Below are 21,666 nucleotides of genomic sequence, written 5' to 3'. Positions count from 1 at the left end.
CCTTCCCCTGCCCTCCTTCAACCCCTCCACCCCTCCCTATCTACAAAGACTTTGTTTCCATTTTTTCCTTTTCTCATATTAATTCCATTCCCTTCTTTCTTTTCCCCTACCCCTCCGTTTTGCACCTTCCCTTGTGCACATTTTCTTCCTATGTGGAAAGTTTTAAAAATCCATTTAGAACATATTCATTGCATACTTTATTTATGTCAAGCATAGAGTTTTAAGAGCAGTGGTAGTTTCACTTTGTCCTTGTAGCCTTTGAATTCCAGTTCATTCATCAAATGGTTGAGAGCCTACTATGTGCCAGGCAGTGTGCTAAGTACTGAAGGTACAGAGAAAGGTACGACTTCTGGGCCCACCATGCCTCGAAGAGGACCCTGAAATGGGCAGTAACTATATAAAAACTTGTTTCACTTCATTAGACATCGAGGAAATGTCAGATACATCTGTAGACATCATTTTACCACATGGCACAATGCCAATCTTCGCAAGTATGTGGGAAAAAATGGAATTGTAAGACATTGCTGGCAGAAATGAAAGTTGCTACAGATGTTTAATCTGTTCGGCAGTAGATACTATAACTGAACATATATGTATCCCATGACTCTGCATACACATGCACACATCAGAAATGCATTCATATGGTCACTAAAAGACATGTAGAAGAATCTTTAGAGCACTGTTACTGTAACAGCTCAGAATCGGAAATTCCACTGACAACTGATAATCAAATTGTGCTGTAGCTACACAGTGAAATTCTGGAATGCTACAGCACTAGGAAAATGAAGCAGCTACAATTACATGCAATAATGTGAGTGAATTTCAGAACTAAAATGTTAAAGAGGCTGGATCCCAAGGAATAGCTATTTTGTAATTTTATTTAAGTGAAGGTCAAAATAGGCAAAATTTACAGGAAGGTAAGGACTGAACAAGGGAGGAAGGGGAGCTCCTTGGGACGCTTGCTACGAGCTGTCTCTTGGTCAGGGTTTGGGCTGTAGGGCTGATGTCACTTTCTCATCATTCCCTGCACTAGATGTTTATGACTTGTGATTTTACTGTAAAAAATTTACTACAAAATAAATAGATAATTTCAAATTGTGATATTGCTAGCAGAATTATATATCTGGAAAAACATAACATGGAGACATAATTTAAATAGGACCATCAAAGAATGCCTGTCGGCAATGGTGACATGCGAGCCAAGAGTTGACAATGTTAGCTAGGTCAACAGGAGGAAAAGAGTCTTCTTGTGGGAATCTCTTAGATGAGAAGGAGCTTGTGCATTCTGGAAGGAAAGAACACCAATGTGCTTAAGCAAAGTGAGCCAAGGGGAGAGTGGATAAAAAATTTAAAAATAAAGTTGGAGCTGTACGTGAATGCCAAGGGGTACAGGTGTTCAGCAAGCAGGTGAAGAACTTGGCATTTTATTCCACGTGCAGAGAAGGTATGCAAGGATGACAGGCAGAAGAATAGAATAGACTGTTTGCAAATGACTATTGTGCCCCTGTGAGAAGCAGTGGGGACTAATGACCATAGCTAATTCATGAACAGTGCATTAAGGTTCATGACAAGATAAGAAACACAGGGCCGGGGATTTAACTCAGTGGTTTTGCTGCTTGCTGCGCAAGTGCAAGGACCTGAGTTTGATCCCCAGTATGAAAAAAAAGAAAGAAAAAAGAAAAAAAAAACCAGATAAGAAACAAAGAATAAGCACTCATTAAGCATTTTGTAAATCTGATACAGCAATTTTATGTCTGGTAAACTTAATGTCAAACAGAACTATAGTACTCAGTCTCTCTGTGCCTCGATTTTCTCAATTGTAAAATCAGGCTACTATAATTAGTATGAATAGCACCAATCTAGAGTGACGAGGGTGAAATTAATCTCTCTCATGAAACTAAAGAATGCTTAATGTATAATGAATCTTAGCTCTTTTTTTCATAATAAATCAGTCAAAATGGCTAATTGGCAAAAAAATAAAAGCCCTGCCTCCTTGCTGTGTTCAGGTGCAGTATTCTTCCTAAATACCCAAAGGCCTGGATCCATCTCTGGCTGCATTTTTATTTTCCCTATAGAGACTCTTTCAAGTACTATTGTACTCTTACTGCTTCCACAAGAGCTAAGACCAGGTAGGGCTTTTGGATAGTTCCTGTATGCCAATTATTCATTGAGTGTTATTTAACTAATTAACAGCTTATTGTTTGCCTGTGTATATACAGCTATTTTAACATAATCTCTTTGAGGGATGTACAATCAGAAACAGATCCTTCCATTTCCAGCAACAAAGGCTATTTTCATTTAAATGCATACACATTTCTTTGATGAATTGTATTTGTGGTAAACTTCACTGTAAAAACTACCTTTTATACAATGAGGACATTTTTGCTAATTATTTTTTTTCTGAAATATGATATAAAGTAAATTAATTTTAATGTGATACATTATGTGAGTAAAATATCAAATTACCTAATTTTGTATAAAATGCCTTAAATTTTTAAATATAGACTTAAATATTTTTTCATCTCTTTCAGTGATGAATGAAATGTATATTAATCTTTATTATAAAAAGTTATTTTCTCAAAGACCCAATTCAAAACTGGACATCTGAAATGAACAGACATTTCTCACACAAAGAAATAAAAGCAGCAAACAAATACATGAAAAAATGTTCAACATCACTGGTCATTTGAGAGATGCAGATGAAAACAACACTGAGATTCCACCTCACTCCAGAAAGAATGGCTGCTATCAAGAAATCAACCAAGAACAAATGCTGGTGGGGCTGTGGGGAAAGAGGAACCCTGCTCCATTTTTGGTGGGAGTGCAGGCTGGTGCAACCACTGTGGAAATCAGTATGGAGATACCTCAAAGAACTAGGACTAGGGTCCCACTTGACCCAACTATTCTTCTGTTGGGTATTTTCCCAAAAGAATTAAAAGAATCATACCACAATGATATATGTGTACACATGTTTATAGTGGCACAGTTTGTAAAAACTAAAGCTTGGAACCAGCCCAAGTGCTCATCAGCTGGAAACTGGATAAAGAAGATGTGTTTTTTTATAAAATGGAGTACTACTCAGCCATAAAGAATGAGAAACTAGAGACATTTATAGCTAAATGGATGCATATTGAGGCTATCCCTCTTAACTGAAATAAATAGGACACACGTGGAAATACCAAATAGTTTTTCTAGTGTGAGAAACAAGGTGCAAATAAGGGTTAAAATGATTAAAACAAATAATTGATAATTTGAAATAGGAAGAAAAGGTCCAAAGGGGTAGCGGAAGTGGGAGGGGAAGGGGAAAGGAAAGAAGAGAAAGGAAAAATTATGAGAAAAGAAAAAAAAATGGAAATAAAGTCTTTGTAAATAGCGAAGGATGGAGGGGATGAAGGGCACACAGGTAATGGGGAAAAAATAAGAACCAAGATACATCATGTACAGGTACAAGCACCCAATGATAAATGTAAATGTAGTGTATACCTAAAATGTATCAATGAAAGAATTTAAGAAAAACAATAAAAATAAAAACTTGTTTTCTATCTAAAAAGTGAGTACAGTCAGTAGCTCACATAAATTGAATATGTATTTCTGGGCATTCAACAGTAATTGTTAAAAATAGTTGAAACCACATAATGAATACTGCTTATTCCTTGGGACATTTATTTGAAGGTAGCAATGAACTGCATCTGAATTACTGATTACAAAAGGAGGAATTCATTTCTTCCTAAGAACACTGCTACCTGCTTAACAAACAAGGGAGAAGCAGATTGAAAATACTGTCCATAAAGTGACTGGACCTGAGGTGGGCACAATAATCCAAAGGGTTACAAAGATCACGCACTAAATAAACCCAACCCATACCAGTTCCCTTTCATCATCTGTGATGCTTCCTCAGGGCACTGGGAAGAGCAAGGATTTTTTAGAAAAGAGTAGAAAAGTCTCTATTTTTGTCTGTTTGAAGAAACACTGAAATATGGTAGAAATCAACAGTATGTATTTTGTGAAAGTTTCACCTTTTTAAAGCATAACCTTCCTTCCCAGCACAAGCTTTGGGTGCTGTTGCTTATATTTCATGGCTGGTTGACCTCACAGCTGGGGCTGTTAATCAAGCATTTCTAATCATGAGAACTTTAAAGAAGCTCTGGGGCCATCCTCCGTGCTCTAGGAAGCTTCTAACTCTGTCTTTTCACCAAACCACTTAAACATTGAAAATATTTTTCATCTTTTCGGTTCCTCTGCAGTTAATCATGGTTTTGTTCAATTCTATATTCAGCCCAGTACCATTTTCTGCAAATTTGCTTTGCAGACAAGCATGTAAATTCAGTCAGCTTTACCAGTATTCCTCAAGTTCAAAAGCTAAAGCCCTACATTAAGGTGAGGGCAAGCACATGTCCTCAGATTCAATTCAAACATTTACATGAACAGAATCTGAATGGTTGCAGTGTAGGCTTGGGTTCTTTCTTGATTTATAAGCTAGCCGAAACAGTGTAGAGAGGTACAAATGCTTCAATCCATTGTTACTAGATTCTAGAGACCATGAAACTTGAGAAACAGTAAGTCTTTCAACTTCTGAGTGATATGACAATAAAGACACAACAAAAAAGAATAGGATGTGCTAAGCTAGGGTTGGGGGACTGATTACCTACTTGGCAAGATTTCAGAGACAGTGAAAAACCCTTAGATCTGGACTATAATGCCTAAAATCTTGGAAACTCAAGATTACCCAATCATTTATTCCATCCTTCAAAGAGAATTAACAGAATGAGTGGAGTTTACGAGACTCAATGCCAATAGCACAAAGGAGAGATAGTAAGTTCAACAAAATATTAAAACCACTTTTAAGAAATCTATAGAATTGTGAGGGGAAAGAACAAGAAACAGTACACACCATAGTACAAGCAAATGCTATCAAAGTGAGAGATATAAAAATCTTTGGCAACAGAGACAAGAGAATTCTTCCTGGTGGATTATGAAGCGTTAGGTATAAGGATATTAAGTAGTTTGTCAGCCAGAGAAGGATCTGGGGAAGAACATTAGCAAGAAACAAGAAAAATAAGAGCTGAGAGGCCTGAAGACAGGAAAGAGGAGGAGTTTTGTGTGACTATAGGAGTCTGACGATGAAATTGCTTTTTAAATGTAAAGGTTTTGAAGTACCATTGTTTAATTAAAAAAAATTAGATTTTAGGGGCTGGGGATAAGGCTCAGTTGTAGAGCACTGGCCTGATAGGTGGGGTAGATTTTAACCTAATGACAATGAAATGTTAATTGAGAGCCTTAAGCAAAGAACAGAAACAAACCTTGACAGTAATAAGCAAGTTGAGTTACAAATGGCAGAGGCTGGGTACAGGGAACATTTGCTCATGAAATCACTGTGCTGACTGAGGTAAAAAATGACAAAAGGTAAAAAATTGTTAGGGCATTATCTTCAAAGCTCAGCTACTCTGCTGGGACACACTTTTGTGGTTCAGATGGTATAAGGGAATTTAAGGATGTTCTTTCCTGGTGTTGCAAAGAAATAAGATGAGAAAATAGATGCCAGATGGCTAGCGAGATTAAAAGACTAAAGCAGGAGAAAAAGCAATAAGGTATGTCCACTTTAAAATTTCACCCCAAATCAGCCTTGTATTTCATTTTAAAATAAATCTCAATAATGTAAAAAATGCTGTGATAAGGGTTTTTGTTGTTTGTTTTAGCAGAAAATGAGCAGAGAGAATGAAAATATGGAAATCACAGCAGACCTCTGACACAGACACCAAATCCAGGACTGCAATCAGCAAACTGGATAATCACATGTGGTGGCCACGATTCCTTTCTTAGAAAGTGGCACTCAAAAATCAAACTCAATTTCATGTCTTACAGTGCATATTTAATGAAATAACAGCACTTACACTACAACTCAACTGCAAAGAGATCTTTCCCACATTTCTTTTGGAAATAAAAAATTGTATTTATTAATATAGAAAATCATTTTTGTAAGAAAAACAATAAGGCCTTGACAAAAAAATCTAAAGGTCTATTGTATTTTCTATCTCTATAACAAAATACCTGAGGTGGGTGCTTCACAAAACAAAGAGGTTTATTTAGCTCACAGTTTTGGAGGTTCATTGGCATGGCACCAAAATAAGCTTGGCTCTGGCAAGGACTGCATAGTGGAGGGCATCACAATGGAGAGAAAATGTGCAAGAGAGGTTATATGGTAAGACAGGAAGCCAAAGCCTGGGGAGGACCAGTCTTGCTCTCAAGAGAACTTGCCAGGCTCTCATAAGGACTACTTTAATGCCTTGCCAAGGTGCTGTCCTCAGTGACCTTCAACTAGGCTATTCTTAAAAGTCCTGACCTCTTAATACTACCACAATGGGGGCTAAATTTCCAATCTATGAACTCTAGGAGAACAAATCATACCCAGACCAAAACAACTACTCATATTGACACTTGCATTTATAGTCAAGAAACAGAATTCCAGGCCAAGACTCAAGTTCAAAGCCCACACTCATTTAATATAATGCTGTCTCACACCCATGGGCTCTATTTTACTGACCCGACGTCATGATTTCTAAAAATGAATTAAACTACTTCTAGCACGACCAAAAAGTAGAATAAAACCCTCAACATCAGTGTACTAGGCAAGATAATAATGTCCATTTACACCCTTAATACTTGAAAGAGCAACTTCATGGAAATGCTTGCTTTGCCTCACATAGGCAGAAAAAGCTCTACCTTGAGACACTTAATGCAAGGAGAGATCTTTGTGCTGTTCCCCAGAACAGAGAGAATACCAACTGTCAATGTTAAGTACCTGTTGAATGACTGAATTAGATGATAACTCACAAAGGTTCCTTCATAGTTCTTCTTTCCTTTGAGTGATTATAGAGATACAATATGTAAAAATCCACATGCTAAAACACCTCATTCCTTTATGCAAATTCTGGTGTCCATAGAAATGACAATGATCTGAAAGTTGACAGCAGGTGATTTGGATTTTCCAAGAAGAAATAGAAACAAATAAGTCTTCTCCCCTACTCTGTGCTCTGGGAAACAAAACTACTTGCACAAGCTAAATAAGGTACATTTGGCTTGTAATTGTGAGTTCCCAAATCTGCCCTGTGAGGCACTTTATATGTACAGAATATATGAGTAGTGTAGAAAATGAAGATCAGCTGGCTTGGTCAGGGTCACACAAATTAGAACAAGCAGGACAGAAATTCCAACCAGGTCTCTGATGTCAGAACCCACTCTTCCCACTGTGTTGGAGCTTATTCATTAAAGATTCATTAAAATATACAACTACATGATAACTGTATCATGATGCTAAAAGTACATTCAATTTAGTAGCATTAAAATATGATTCCAAATCTCAGTATTAGGTTTTTACTTGCTCTAACATAATTGCTTTTTGATTTTAATTCAGACAATTAGTCTATGCGATTTGAATCATTAAAATACACTTAAAAATGTCAGATGAGGATATTACTCTATTGAAATATTCAATGATGTATTCAAATTGAACAAAAATTTGTCCAAAAACACCCCTAAATGTCTACCAGTTTGACAGACTACAAAACTTACTAATGCTTTTTTTGAAAATTAATTTTATTGGTACATTTTAGGTATACAATAGAATGACATTCATCATTGGAGATTTGCACCTTTACATAGTCTCTCTTGGTTCTTATTTTTCCCCCTTCCCCTGCCCCTCCTTCAACCCCTCCACCCCTCTCTATTTACAAAGACTTTGTTTCCATTTTTTCATTTTCTCATATTAATTCCATTCCCTTCCTTTTACCCTAACCCTCCCATTTCCCCTTCCCCTTTGCACCTTTTCTTCCTATTTCACATTATCTATTACACCTTTTAGTCCTTATTTACACTTTCGGTTTCTCACACCAGAGAAACTATTCGGTATTTACACATGTGTGTCCTATTTATTTCACTTAAGAGGATCGCCTCAATGTGCATCCAATGCTTTTTATGCATGAACAAATTAGCACAGCTGTTCTGCCACGTGTGCCTTACCATCAGGCAAACAAAGAGGTAGAACTCTGTAGATCCAAGTCAACATTTCTAAGTGTTCTACTTGGATCTGTATTTAATTTTTCTGCCTCAACAGCAGTAAACTACTGTACAACCCTTTAGCCAAATAAACATGATAACTGCCCAAGATTTTGGCTTTAGCCATGCAGCAGGTGATGACAGAGAATGTAGAAGGTATACTATTTAGAACTAAAAAAAGTGTAGTTGGCAGTCTGGCAACTGAGCTCCTGATTTGTAAAGTTCTTTATTCTAGTACTAAACTCAGCACCTTATGGAATGTGATATGTTGTCATTGTTCAGCATGGGAGCTGTGGCAAGGCAAAATGAATGCCTTTCAGATTGCATATCACAGTAAACATCAAGCTAAATAACAGGAATATGTAACAACTCCGCTGTTTGTTCCAAACTGTTCATCTCACCGACTCCATGGACCTTTACTCTCACTCTCTGGCCCCCAGAGTTGAGAGAAAGACGATGACCACAGTGCCTTAGCAGTCCTGTAACATAACATTGGCTGGGAGCTGTGGGCAGGGTAGGGAGAAGTGAAGAGGTGGAAATGAGCAGCACTCTCTCCCACTCTGGGTTCACGGGTACATGGCCTGCTGGTGGCAGCACAGGAACCATTAAGAGGAACACTGGGCTTGCTGCGAGTAGCAGTGACTTGGATTCTCAGCTCCTTCCAATATAACCCACAGGCCTCCTATGGACTTGATAACTGTGGAAATGATGCTACCCTTTTCCAGTATTGTGCCTAAGCCTTTGATAAGATCAAGGGGTCTTCTGGGACCCCCTGAGTCTTGAAGGGTGAAACACAGCAAACAAAAGAGGCTTAAATCTGTATACTCTAGTGAATTCCTGGTTTCTGTGATGCTCCAAAATGCTTTCAACGCCATCTTTGGCCTTTTCAGTCTCTGGTGATATTTTGATCCCTAATGCTGCAACTCAAATAGCACAACTGATTTTGCTTATAACCTATACACATAAATATTTCCACAAAAGCAGAGTGTGGAGAGAGGTAGAATTGGTCGACATGGCTGCATCTGGAAACTGACTCCAAATGTCAACTTGCCTTGAATAATATGAAAAATATGAGATGTGCTTCACCCTGTGACTTCCTAAAATCCTTTTGATTACAATTAGTAAAATCTCCTTAACCATCAATAGAACCAAATCTTTAACATATCTTTTTTATTTAGATAAATTATTTAGAACATTATTTTTAAAGGAATAATTTATAAACCCGCTATATATCTGCTGTAAGCAACTGGGTAGATAAAATACTTTCGACTGTATCTTGATGGTTAAATAAAGTTTTACAGTATCTATTTTTTTATTTCAAGGTATTCAGTGATTTATCAGACTGCAGGAGTTAATTACATGGATAGTTCCATAATATTTGAATTATCTGTGCTCTTTATACTGTTAGTAAATTTATTTGTGGATAGTCATTTAAAATTTTAAAAGCCATCAATCAAATTTGTTAAATTAACAAATCATCGAGAATAAAACAAAAAAATAGTCATTTTAAAATCTGCTTTCCTAACTCTGCATATCTCTAATTGATGCATCTCTTCCTAATTAGTTATAAACTGTTTAAATTTATTGGTATCATAATGACAGATAAACTAAAATAACTGACAAGCATCAAATATTCCTAAGTTTTACTGGTTCATGGGGATCTTCTACACACACATACATGAATAAAATAACCATACTACTTGCTTGAATACAAACCTGTATTCAGTCCAAAAGCTGACAGCCTCACTAAGCAACTAAGTATATTTCTAGAAATCTTCCTTCTAATATATTTCATGCTAAAGACAATATTCCACAAATATGCACAAAATCTTTTTCATTCCTAACTGTAAATGTGGTCACACTGATTTATTCTGAACTGTAAGAAAAAAATAAAAGATACATCGAAAACTGTTTATCATTGAGACAAGTTTCAAGCTGTCATTAATTGCTAATAAATGCAAATCAAGGTGAACCTTAATAGTGTAGCTAGTTATAAACACCATTTGCATTTCCATGATTGAGTTTGTTGCTCTTTATCTTACAGGCCTTGAATAAGGTTAGTCTAACATATTAACAAAAGTGCTGCAGCAATGTGTAGATGCACTTGGTTTATCAACCATAGTTTTTATAAAAGGATCTCTTTACCATAACAAAATCAATGATAGTTTATGTATATTTTGTGTTTTTTTGGTGTTGAGGATCAAATCCAGGACCTCATGTATATTAAATGAGTGCTCTATCCCTGAGCTATACATCCTTAGCCCCAAACCAACAAATTTTTAACAAAAGTGTTGTGTCACAACATAAAAGAAAAATCTATTTTAATATAACATTAATGAAGCACACATAATATTGTTACTTAGCTAAAATAATTAGCAATTAAGTTAAATTAAGTTTTAATAAAAGTTTAAAATACAGTATTTTTAACTTCCAGTTCTTGTTTTTGTCCTATACATATATAGTTGAATATACATACTGTATTACATACACACATAATTGAATATATGCATTTAATTCCATCAGCCCTTGAATAGTATCAAATGTAGAAATTCATTTTCCATTTTACTGGAAAATCTGAACTGCTTTAGAGATAAGATAGAGAATAAGAGCAACTTTTGTTTAAACTGGGTTGCCCTTTAAATGACACTGCACAAACACGAGTAGAAATAGAAAAATTCTAATTTTAGAAACTGCAGCATATAAATATTTCCACTAGGCAAACGTCAAGACAAAGTGGATAGAAACAGTGAAAGCAGGTCTGTACTTTCTTGGCTACACATCTGGAAGCAGAAAATCTTGATACAAGAGTCTTCTTTAAGCACACACACACACACACACACACAATTTTCATCCAAAGACAACATTCTCATCTTAAATTGTCTAATTGGTGAATTTCTAAACAGTTGTTTGTTCCATTTTTTTAAGATAGAAAATTACTGGCACCACTGTATTTCTCTTATTCTGAGTCATTATTTCTAAAATTCTTCTTTGTTAACAAATGTTGACTAAAAGTCTAAAACAGTACCCAAAGTTTAATAAAACAGCCTCTAAGCAGATAATTTATATTGACTTCAAAAAGATAATCCTAGTGATTACATAATTAGAATAAATAGAATTTTAAAAATTTAATCAAGCAAACTCATTTATTTTCCATTATACTTTTACTAATACATTGGAAATAACTCTGTTGACAAAAGTAATCTAATCATTTTTGGAAACACCAAATCACACTATCACAAGTAGTTAATAAAATGTCAAAAGGAGAGATGGCAGATGGCCATGGCAGTAATGCAAATTTCATTAGCACCCAGTCTCACTAGTGTAACAGTGTTTACTTTGTCACTTCCAAATAGAATACAGCTACAGCACACACTAGAGCAAATGAATTCCTGCCAACTTTTCACAATAAAAGGACAATAAAGCAGCTTCCTTTTTCTTTCATATATTAGAGGGAAAAAAAGACAGGGATAAAGTAACCTTATTAAGCTAAACATAGTATAAATAATTGCAAACTCTGTATACAACAAATCCAAGCTTAAAAACAATTGATATTTCCTTATCAAAAATTTTTAAAGAGATTTATCATCCTTTTTTGAAATGTTATAAAAATTAATTCCTTAATATTCACACAAATGTCTTTATAGTTCATAGAAGAGATAATTTATTAAACTAGAGATATTAACATATTTGGAAATGTTAGGTGTTTTATTCTTTTATCTCAATATCTAATTACTGATAAAGAATTATCATGGATCATTTTACCTTGAAAGAAGCAATATATATTAAACATATATTCTAATAAGGACCTCAGGATAAAGCAACTTAAGGTTTGGAAATATAAAATATCTAAATATTTCTTCAATAGTTGGTACATATGTTTTATTATTGTCTTACCACAATGATTTTATCATGAAGCTCCAGTCCATTCACTTTGTCAGCAGGTCCATTTTCTAAAATTTTTGAAACATAAATTCCTTCAGTTGATGATTCTTGATTAGTCTATAAGAAAGAAAATACATAAGCAAACTTTTTGAGACAGGACAATTTTCTAAATGTAAATTTTCAATCATCCTTAAACAAGCAACACTCAGCTGGGAATTTGGCGCAGAATTTTAACTTACTTTAACATCAAGGAGTCTTTAATCAAGATGGCAGCTTCAATGAGCAAGACCAACATCTGACAAGATTATCAGTTTGCTTCACATTTTGATTACACTTAACAAGCTACAGGGACAGGGCATGCACAGGTGAGATCAACTGGCTCTTGTTTTTTTTTTTTTCAATGTCTCATTTCCAAAGTGAGGTATAAGAGGGTGATAAACATATAAAGGAAGAATATCCAGCCTCTATGAAATAGGTTTTAGATATGGTCATAATTTTGAAAATATAAGTTAGCTTCAGAATCAGTGTGACAAACTTAGAAGCAGCTCGAGCAGGTCTATTCAGAGGTGAGCAGGACCTTGCTCAATTGTGAAATCCCAAAAGATCAAGTCAAAACTGCGAGGATTCAAGGCTAATATTTACACATTTCTAGGTACAATGTGCCTAATGATTAAACATCAAACATATAGCCCTCATGTTACAAATAGGACACTTCCGCTAATCACAATAAACCAATTATATTATAAAATGTATTTAGGGAAAATATTCATCCTATAGTAATATATTTTATTGCTATAAGCGTCATTCTACTTCATGGCAGGTTAAATAAAATTATTTCTCCTTAGCCACCTTTCACATGAGTTTTAAGAGGCTCTTAAAAATCTCCAATGTCATCTAAATGTAAAATATCTAATTCGCCTTTGTAAAAATACCCTTTGGGCAAAATGGAACAAAAATAATTTGATGAAAAGATTTCTATCTTCACATAAGTGGGGAGCCTTGGAAACAGAAGCACAGCAGTTGTTAGTTGCTAGATTTCCTGTCTGCATACGACATGCAAGGAGGAACGAGGTCACTGCCACCCTGACCTAAGCATAGCATATGGTCAACAACGCTCAGTTTCCCTGGAGGACATGTGCCAAGCAAAGTGCAAAGACTCCATGGCAGCAAACTGGGAAAGTCAGGGAACATGACTTTGAACAAACTTCACCACTTTTTTCCACTTATATTGAAAATTAAGTAGATGTAGAACTTGAAGGATATGAAAGAACTTTGCAATTACAGTATATGGTATAAGTTTATAAATGCATTTTGAAAATAACTGGCATTAATATACGGATCATTATTCATTCCATTATAAAGGAGTTGGAAAGTCAAAAATATTTCAAATCAATTTTCTTTAACATGGATATTTCTGTATAATTATGAAAACAGTAATGCTTTATTTCAACTACTCATTCATTTAACATGCATTATTAACTTCCTAATCTGTTAATGTCTAAAAATTGAATAATCTGACTTAACAGGAAGTTTAACAGGCAAAACAATTACCTAATATTACCAAATAGGAATTGCCTGTATATTTTACAGCAGACCCTCAAGTTACTACCGGTCTAACATAGGAACCACTTGGGTTAATTAAGTTAATGAAAGATTCATCTGCCTCTTGCTGTCTATAGAGTGTACTCAGGTAAACATCCAGACCTCAGCTGTACTGACTTAGTTACAACCAGCCCGTGGGAATCAATCGAATTCATAAGTCAAGGATCTACTGTGCTATGAAATGGGTTTAAGAAATTTGCCAATGGTGTGATAAAATGTGAAATCTATACTCTTTTTAGAATGTAGCTCAGACAGCCAAGTTTGTCAGCAGGTTTTTTCCCCCCTCAAGAAGGAAATCTAGATAGGCACTGGAAAATTTATATTAAACAATTTGGTATTTGATCATAAGCATAATTTTAAATACTGAACCTTTTTTGACTTAAAACCCACAAATGAAAGGTCAGCCTTTTATTATTTTATAAGTGGAGTGTGAATAAAAAAGGGGTTACCTGATTTTGTCGACCTCCTATAATGTTGAATCCCAAGGTGTCATTTTCTCGTTCTAACACAATAGTGAATGGGTTCTGTTCTCCATCCTGGAAAAAAGGGATAAAATGATTAAAAAATATAAAAGAAAATAAATACCATAATAAGTTCTTTTACATAAAGAAATTACTTGACATTATTTGAAAAGGGAAAGATCTTAAAATTAAGGATGGCTGACTTTTGTAGATTAATTTCTTCCGGAACATACTTTGAAAGTATGTATTTGAAGAGAACAATTTATGTGTCAGAGTGAAAAAAATACTGGTTTCAAAAATAACCAAATAGCTTTGCATTTTACACTTGTTGCATCTAATTTTGACATCTAATTTAAAACAGATTGGTTTTCTGTTAAACCTTGCAGGAATTTTTATTTTTACTTTTGGTGCCAGAAAATTTTATTTTTACTTTATTTTTATTTTAATTGTCTGTGGACCTTAGAGATGTTTTATGTAAAATTTTCACTTTAGACAGTCTTAAGGGATTGTAAAAATACTGAGATAGTCACAAATTTCTTTTGACACTAATAGTTGTATTGCTAATGTAATGAAGGATCTGTTAGGCTCCACAAAGTGACCCTAGTTTTAAATAATATCCCCATTTGCTTTTACACAGGTCTTGAAGAATAAAAAAAGAAGGATTCCTACTAGGTTAAGTGGTACATAGTACAGGCACTGTATTTCTTTCCTGGTGTTCCAATAATAGTTAAGCAAATAGGCATTATATTTACAACCTGTTGATTAGTAAATACCAACTTAAATATAACATAACATAGTGCTGGGTGAGTTCTGGTCACTTATTGTCACTGGTAACTTATCTTAGGAAATCAGATATTTGGAAGTTACTTCTGAAAGATAAAATTCTGTAAGCATAACTACTACTAACACCACCTTCTGCTGGAACAGCTCCTAGGCACTGCGCACAGCAGCCCCTGCTGGTAGTGGGAGAACATTTCCGAGGAGCCCGTAGCTGCTCTGTGACCCTTAATCCGCACAATGGGCAGTTCCTCACTTTTCAGAGCCAGTGCTGAACTGGCTGCGTGGACTTCCCCATCGTAGCTATTGCTTCTTTCCATCAGCCATTGCTTCCCTAAGACTTTGAAGAGGGTACCAGTACAGCAGAACGTATTTCTGGGCTTTTCTCCAGGTCTTCCCATTTATAAAATGACTTGTTTGTAAGACAGGCCAGAGAAAGAACCCTGGCATCTCAATCTTTTAGCACACTGTGTGCTTCCTTCACCAGGGTAGAAATATTTTACCTCCTCTCATTTTTATTTTTTATTTTTTTTAGCTACTAGGGCGTCTAAACATGGTGCCAGGGTCGGAGGCAGCACTCAGCATTCAGTCCCACCCTGGGATGGCTTTGGGGTTGGCTCCCCCACCCCTGGGAGCGCTGAAGAATGAAAACAGCTCCTTGAATGGAGTGCAAGTTCTGGTAAATCCCTGCTCACCATGGCAGCGATCAACAGTGTCAAACACTGCACAGAGTCCTCCAGAGGAGAAGAAACAGCTCTATAAACACGCCTCGTTGCATAGGGTGCTGCAGAGAAGCTTGTTTATTCCGTCTGAGAGCAGGCAGCCCAAAAGTGCAGTTCAGGGCCCGCAGCTTCCACAAAGAAGGGCGAGAGCTACTGCCCGGGGCTCCTGGGGCCAGTCTGACGCTGATAGATGTGGCTGCTCTCCGACAAGCTTCAGGCTTGCAAGTCTTACACACCCACACACTCACCACCAGCAATAACCCCGACATCCAGAGGCAAGAAAAGGTCATTCGGGGAAGGTCAGGGTGAGGGACCGGGCTGGTCTAAGAAATTCCATCTCCCAAGCCCCGAGGTGGTGCTGCTCCGTCCTCTCTCTCACGGTCCTGAGCCCAGTACGGGGTGGCTGATGGACGGGGCAGTGTGGCAGAGAGTAAGTCATTCAGAGCCAAAGCCTCGGCTCCTCGGATTTGCTCCAGGTACGGCCCAGGGTACAAAACACGTACAGAGAAGGTGGAGCCAGCCGGAGAATGCAAGCTGGGGAACGAGAATCCGGATGGGAAAGTGAGTTTTCCCAATTCCAGCTTCTCTGAGGGAAAGTTGGAGTCGAATCTGTTTAACTCTTTCCAACCCTCACACAGCCGGGAAAAAGACGCCCCTTGTCAGCCGCGGTAGAACTACAGTCAGGAGACAGCGGCAACAGAGAGTGGCCAGGGCAGTAGAGGACGCCGCCTCCCCACCCCATCGTGCCCTCACCCTCTCGGGGTGCACTTACCCTGCCAGGGCCGCCGCAAGGGTCCCTGGCGAGGCTGCGGACGTGAGCCATGTACTGGGTGAACTTCTCCTGGTACCGGCGGGCCGCCAGCTGCACCTCGCCCCTCAGCGACCAGAGCTGCGCCAACAGCGCCTTCTCGCGCCGCCCCCAGGCGAGGCCCAGCGCCTTGGGTTCTTTGACGCCCGCGCAGCGGCCACGGCGTGGGGTGCAGTCCGGTCGGCGACCGAGGCCGGCGGGGCGGAAGGCGCAGCGCTCCACGTGCGCCGCCAGCTCCCGCAGCCTCCCGGTGTGGCTGCAGCCGCGGGCGCGGTGGTCGCACCGGACACGCAGCTTCTGCACCAGGCTGCGCAGCGGCAGCACGGGGTGCAGCTCGCCCGGCGCCAGAGGCTGGCACTGCAGGGGGCACTGGCGCCTCTGCGCCACCCAGGGCTGCAGGCAGCCGGCGCAGAAGACGTGGCCGCAAGGCGCGCACAGGGGCTCCTCCAGCACCTGGCCGCACAGCTTGCACTGGAAAGCCGGGTCCACGGCTTCCGCAAAGCGCTTCAGGGCGAAGCCCATGTTAGGGAAGGGGAAGAGGGGAAGTCAAAAGCGGGGGGGGGGGGGTCTGCTTTCTCCTTTGCTCGGCAACTTCTGCCTCCCCCCGGGTCACCCAGGAGCACAGACTCTCAGCAGCCTCTGCTCTTCCGAGGGTAGGGGGCGGGCGAGAGGTGATATCTCAGTTTGAAGTTTTCAGGCTCCAGCTGGGTCCCCTGACGGCGCCACCGTATTGACGCTAATATAAGCCACCTGGCTGTCCCCCGCCTCCTTTGCAACTATTTTAATTAATTTTATTGGTACATTTAAGGCATGCAATATGACTTTCTTCATTGGAAATTTGCACCTTTACATAATCTCTCCTGGTTCTTATTTTTTCCCCATTCCCCTGCCCTCCTTCAACCCCTCCACCCTTCCTATCTACACAGACTTTGTTTCTATTTTTTCATTTTCTCATATTCATTCCATTCCCTTCTTTCCTTTCCCCTACCCCTCCCACTTCCCCTTCCCCTTTGCCCCTTTTCTTCCTATTGCACACTATCTAATATACCTTTTAGTCCTTATTAACACAGTTTCTCACACTAGAGAAACTTCAGTATTTACACGTGTGTGAGACTTGTAACTCTTTCCAGTGTCTGATCTTTAAAAAGGCAAAAGGCCTTACACCTGGATGTTCATCACTGCTGAATTCCCAAGTAGCAACTACCAGATGTTTACAACAGGCTTTGTGATTAGTCATTAGTGATTCCTCATTGCCAATTCAATATTGTTCCTGGAAAGCTGTGAAAAACATCAGTTCAAATACATGATAAAAAGCTCCAGACTTTGTCTTTTAAATCCTTACAGCCAAAGAATTAGCAAAGGTTAATCATAAGGCCCAAATGAGAACCTTCTGAGTCTTCCTTCTGTATAAAAGATGAAATTTTATTAGAAAAGCTCAACAGCCAGGAGAATCCTGCAGTGGCATGCTAGATATTTAAATCACTTTTAAGCCTTTTTTCAAAATTAGATGCTATACTGCACATTTTGTATAAATAGGTAGATATAAGATAAAGATTTACCGCTATGTTTCAAATGCCACTTTCTCTTCTGACCTATCTTTCTAAGAGTAAATAAGGAAACAAGAAGTTCCCGAATAAATGAAAAATCCCTTAAGAATAACATCACAAACATATTTTATGAATTGCATAGACAGGGAATGCATAATATAGAATTTATTTAAATATTTCCAGGCACGAGAGATCTATTTAAGCTCCTTTTAGCATATAAAAAGCTATGACTTACAGCTGTTACTGTATAGCTTACCTCTTGACATTTACATGTTTTACAATAAATGAAATGACAGAATATTTTAAAACAAGGGAGCAAGAAGAGACAGAATCTTAAAATGTTCTATTGCTGTATTAGGAAAATGAAACTTACAGTTACTTGAAAAGAAAAATAAACAAATAAAACAATGGTCACATCGTGTCCTTGGTCCAAGCACGGAATTCCTATTGTAACAATAAGAAACGTGCAAGTTAAAGTAATTCCAGGATGTATAACATTTTGATTATTAATGAGAAGGCAGATGTCAAAAACCTTGTCCACAGAGAATAATAAGTTCAGAAATGAGAACATGGGAAGTGAAGCCAAGAAATAAAGTAGGCCAGAAGGAAGCTCGGGAAAATATTTTACATAAGAAAATGCAAGCTTGAGCATTTCTTTTTGTTTTTTTCTCTTTTTTTTTTTTTGGTACCGGGGATCAAACTCTGGTCCTTGTGCTTGTGAGGCAGGCGGCAGAACCACTAAGCTAAATCCCCAGCCCAAGCTTGAGCATTTCTAAGACAAATAGAAGGAGAAAAATATTACAAAAGTTGGACAGTGAGGGAATGGGCACAGCTAAGTGAATCTTGGGGACAGTTCGTTCTGGAACATTGTGGCATAATAAATCTGTGACACTGGTTGAATCAGACCTTTCATTTCCCAGACTATCAGAGATTTTTCTATATATCGGGAAAATTGTATTCATCGAAAAGCTCAGATGAGCTAGGAACATGGGGCCTAATTAAATGGAAGCCCTTGTTTTAGATATGCAAAGAAAACACTTAGAATAGGTTTAAAGTATTTCGGCACAAATAGTTCAGCAAGTTAGATTGAGAAAAATTTAAATGTCTATTGGTAAATGAGACAAATCAGCACATTGCGTCATTAGCTTGGTCATACTCTTGTGTTGATTGTAATTTCCAATCCTTTAAGAAGCCCTGGATACTGAAAACTGCAGGCTGAATGCAAACACTGGGGGAAGAGCTAAAAGGGAAGTCAGTCTTCCTGCTTCTGGGGCACTCTGTCTCTAGCTGTAATCCTGGCTGAGGTTATGATCAGATCTGCTACTTTTCTCATAAGTTTTCTCCCAATCTGTACCCTAGAATGTGCATTGCCAACTTAGAGACAAAAGAAAGACCACAGATTCACTTAGTTTATCTTCCAGCCAAGAACCATGGCTTGATTCAAAATGTCCTTAAGTAACTAGTATTTGGTTGGATATTCTCAATTTAGTAACTGGATTTTACTTCAATCCACCATTAAGGATCATATATTAATAAAAAGAGATGAAGAATTAACTTCCTATATTATTTGGGCCAATTCCTAGAGCAGTAAAGAAACAGGAGTGTGTCTGGGGGTGTTTCCCATGAGAAGAGGCAGGGTTCCAAGCCAGCTCTGAGTTATGCTTACTTCGAAGGATGAACAGGGAATATGGAAGTCATTGGCTATTAAGTCAAATGCTAAAAAACCTAATATTAAAATGCTATATTCTAAGATTCATAAATGATGAATGGAGAGGTGAAATAGGAAGAAAACATTTTTTCACCTCAAGCAAAGATAATTGACTAACTTTATGTTGTCTCATGCATTTAAGATCAGTAAAGTCAGAAAGCTTAGTGAAATTTCTCAAAGAATACATTAAATAAATCATTTATTTAATGTATTTACAATGCATAATTTGGTACTCTAAATGATAGTTTTAAAATCATCTATTATGAGAACTTTCTCATAAGGAAAATTACATCATATATACTTTCATATCTATGATTTCCTGGTTATTATTATGAATTTTGTCTATCATCATTTTCCCACAGTGCCCTAAACTGAAGCTGTAAATTTATGAAACTGATAGTTGAGGCAAAAGTACTCAGCTACTGCAGGTCAAAATAATTCCTATAGAATACATTTATCTTAATTGTTGAAGTCTGTGTTCATATTTGTTTTTACCTTGATAACTTTGTGTCATAATCAGAGATCAGAATTGCACCAAGCAGAATAAAGCATGAGAGAATAACAAGGTCACCTTGACATTATTTAAAAATTTCAAACTTCACAAAAACAATAAAAGATATTTTGAGCTGAGTTAGTTAAAGCTCATTTTAAGTGAAGCAGCTATTTTTGCAAGAGTAGGCTGATTATGCTATCAGAGACACATTTTAGATGTACGTTTTATTCTTCAGAAAATACAAAATCAGTTAACCCTAGAGAACATAGACCAGTTTCAATCCTTATAATCCCTATTGATTGACATGTAATCCATTAGGATTAATTTGCTATTATCTTGTTTCTATAATCTTTGGCAAAATGAAGAATTAGAAGAGGTATCATGACAGTACAGAATGACATTTTTAAGTATAATAAAGTGATATGAACAAAACTATTATGTACTACAAAACACAATAAATAATTTACAGTAATTATACAGTCTCCATGGGAATAAATTATCACAAAAATAGAAAGAAGAATTTGAAAACAATGAAATTAAAGTAAAATGTTCAGTTAAAAATTGTGGGAACTTTCCATTAGATGATAGACTGATTTTTCCAAGTCACTGAGACATTATTAGAGAAATATTGTTCTCCTATTAGAGAGAGGACTATCGTGAGAAGTGGTTTCCAAAGGAAATACATTAAATCCCACATTTAGTGAACCCTGATTTTCAACTGTATCATTTTCATTCACAGGGACTGACCAAGAGGGGAGGTGAAAACCACCCCAAGAGCTGACATAATATTTGCTCATTCTCCCTCTCATTCATCTCTTCCGATGACCAGGCTGAGATAGCTCCCATAACTCCATCCAATTTACACAAATAGAAAATGCCAAGCCTGAGTGTAGACCAAGGGCGACTTCACTAGGAAAACCATCATTGTAATTGTCTTATTTTGTTTTTTCTTGTGTTTTGTTTTTTACTTTTTATACCAACCATGGGTTATATTAGAATAAAACAAACTATCAAATGTGATGGATGCTTGGGGATAGTTGTATAGATGTTTCCTGGCTTCAGGTGGCTCAACTTGCAGTTTTTTTCACTTGTGAAGTAAAAGTGACCTGTATTCAGTACAAAATGTATCTTGAATTTTCATCATTTCCTGGGCTGCTGAATGCAGTACAAAAGTCTCTCATGATCCTGGGCAGTGTCAGTGGACACATTTTTCCATCCAGCTGTGCAATCAGGATAGTGAACAACCCAAACTGTGCTACTGAGCTACAATGTTCCATGAGTTGGGTATCTGAGTGCATATTTGAGATATGACATTTTCAATTTAAAATGGGTTTGTCAGGATATAAATTCATTCTAAATTAGGGAACATCTCTAGTCTCTTGAATCCCATTGTTTAAAATCTTTCTCTTTCTGTTTTACTTTTTTTGGTCGGGGCAATTCTGGGGTCACATTCATTAGAGGTTTTTGAGTAACTGATAAGTGAGTCAACCTTATTAATTGTTCTGTATAGTCACAATATGGCTATATTTTAGGTCATTTTGCCCCCAGTTACTTGTCTCAAATACATGAGAGTTCTATGTAATAAACCAATTTGCCCTGGTTCCTTAAATCCTG

The 21,666-nt window shown here is 37.4% G+C and overlaps 1 protein-coding gene across 3 annotated transcripts in view; it reads right to left on the bottom strand.

Moving 5' to 3' along the window:
* Pdzrn4 (PDZ domain containing ring finger 4) overlaps positions 1 to 17,231 on the bottom strand; it is a 390,589-nt gene extending 373,358 nt beyond the window's left edge. Inside the window, exons 1-3 of one of the 3 annotated variants that reach the window (XM_087199994.1) lie at positions 16,269 to 17,231; positions 13,986 to 14,072; positions 11,947 to 12,051 (exon numbers count right to left, since the gene is read on the bottom strand). In XM_087199994.1, coding sequence (XP_087056120.1) covers positions 11,947 to 12,051; positions 13,986 to 14,072; positions 16,269 to 16,826 — 750 coding nt within the window. In that variant the 5' untranslated portion in view covers positions 16,827 to 17,231. Of the gene's footprint in view, positions 1 to 11,946; positions 12,052 to 13,985; positions 14,073 to 15,469; positions 16,222 to 16,268 lie in introns of those variants that run through there. The other 2 variants (XM_004874005.3, XM_021251552.2) reach the window with 2 other exon arrangements.
* Positions 17,232 to 21,666: the final 4,435 nt, after the last annotated feature.

The sequence above is a fragment of the Heterocephalus glaber genome, unplaced genomic scaffold, assembly GCF_053883595.1.
Source record: "Heterocephalus glaber isolate CG9 unplaced genomic scaffold, H.glaber_assembly_v1.0 deba00001733, whole genome shotgun sequence".
In the NCBI taxonomy this organism is placed as follows: Eukaryota; Metazoa; Chordata; class Mammalia; order Rodentia; family Bathyergidae; genus Heterocephalus; species Heterocephalus glaber.
The sequence above is the reverse complement of the archived record's forward strand: the minus strand, read 5'-3'. Positions and strand labels throughout refer to the sequence as shown.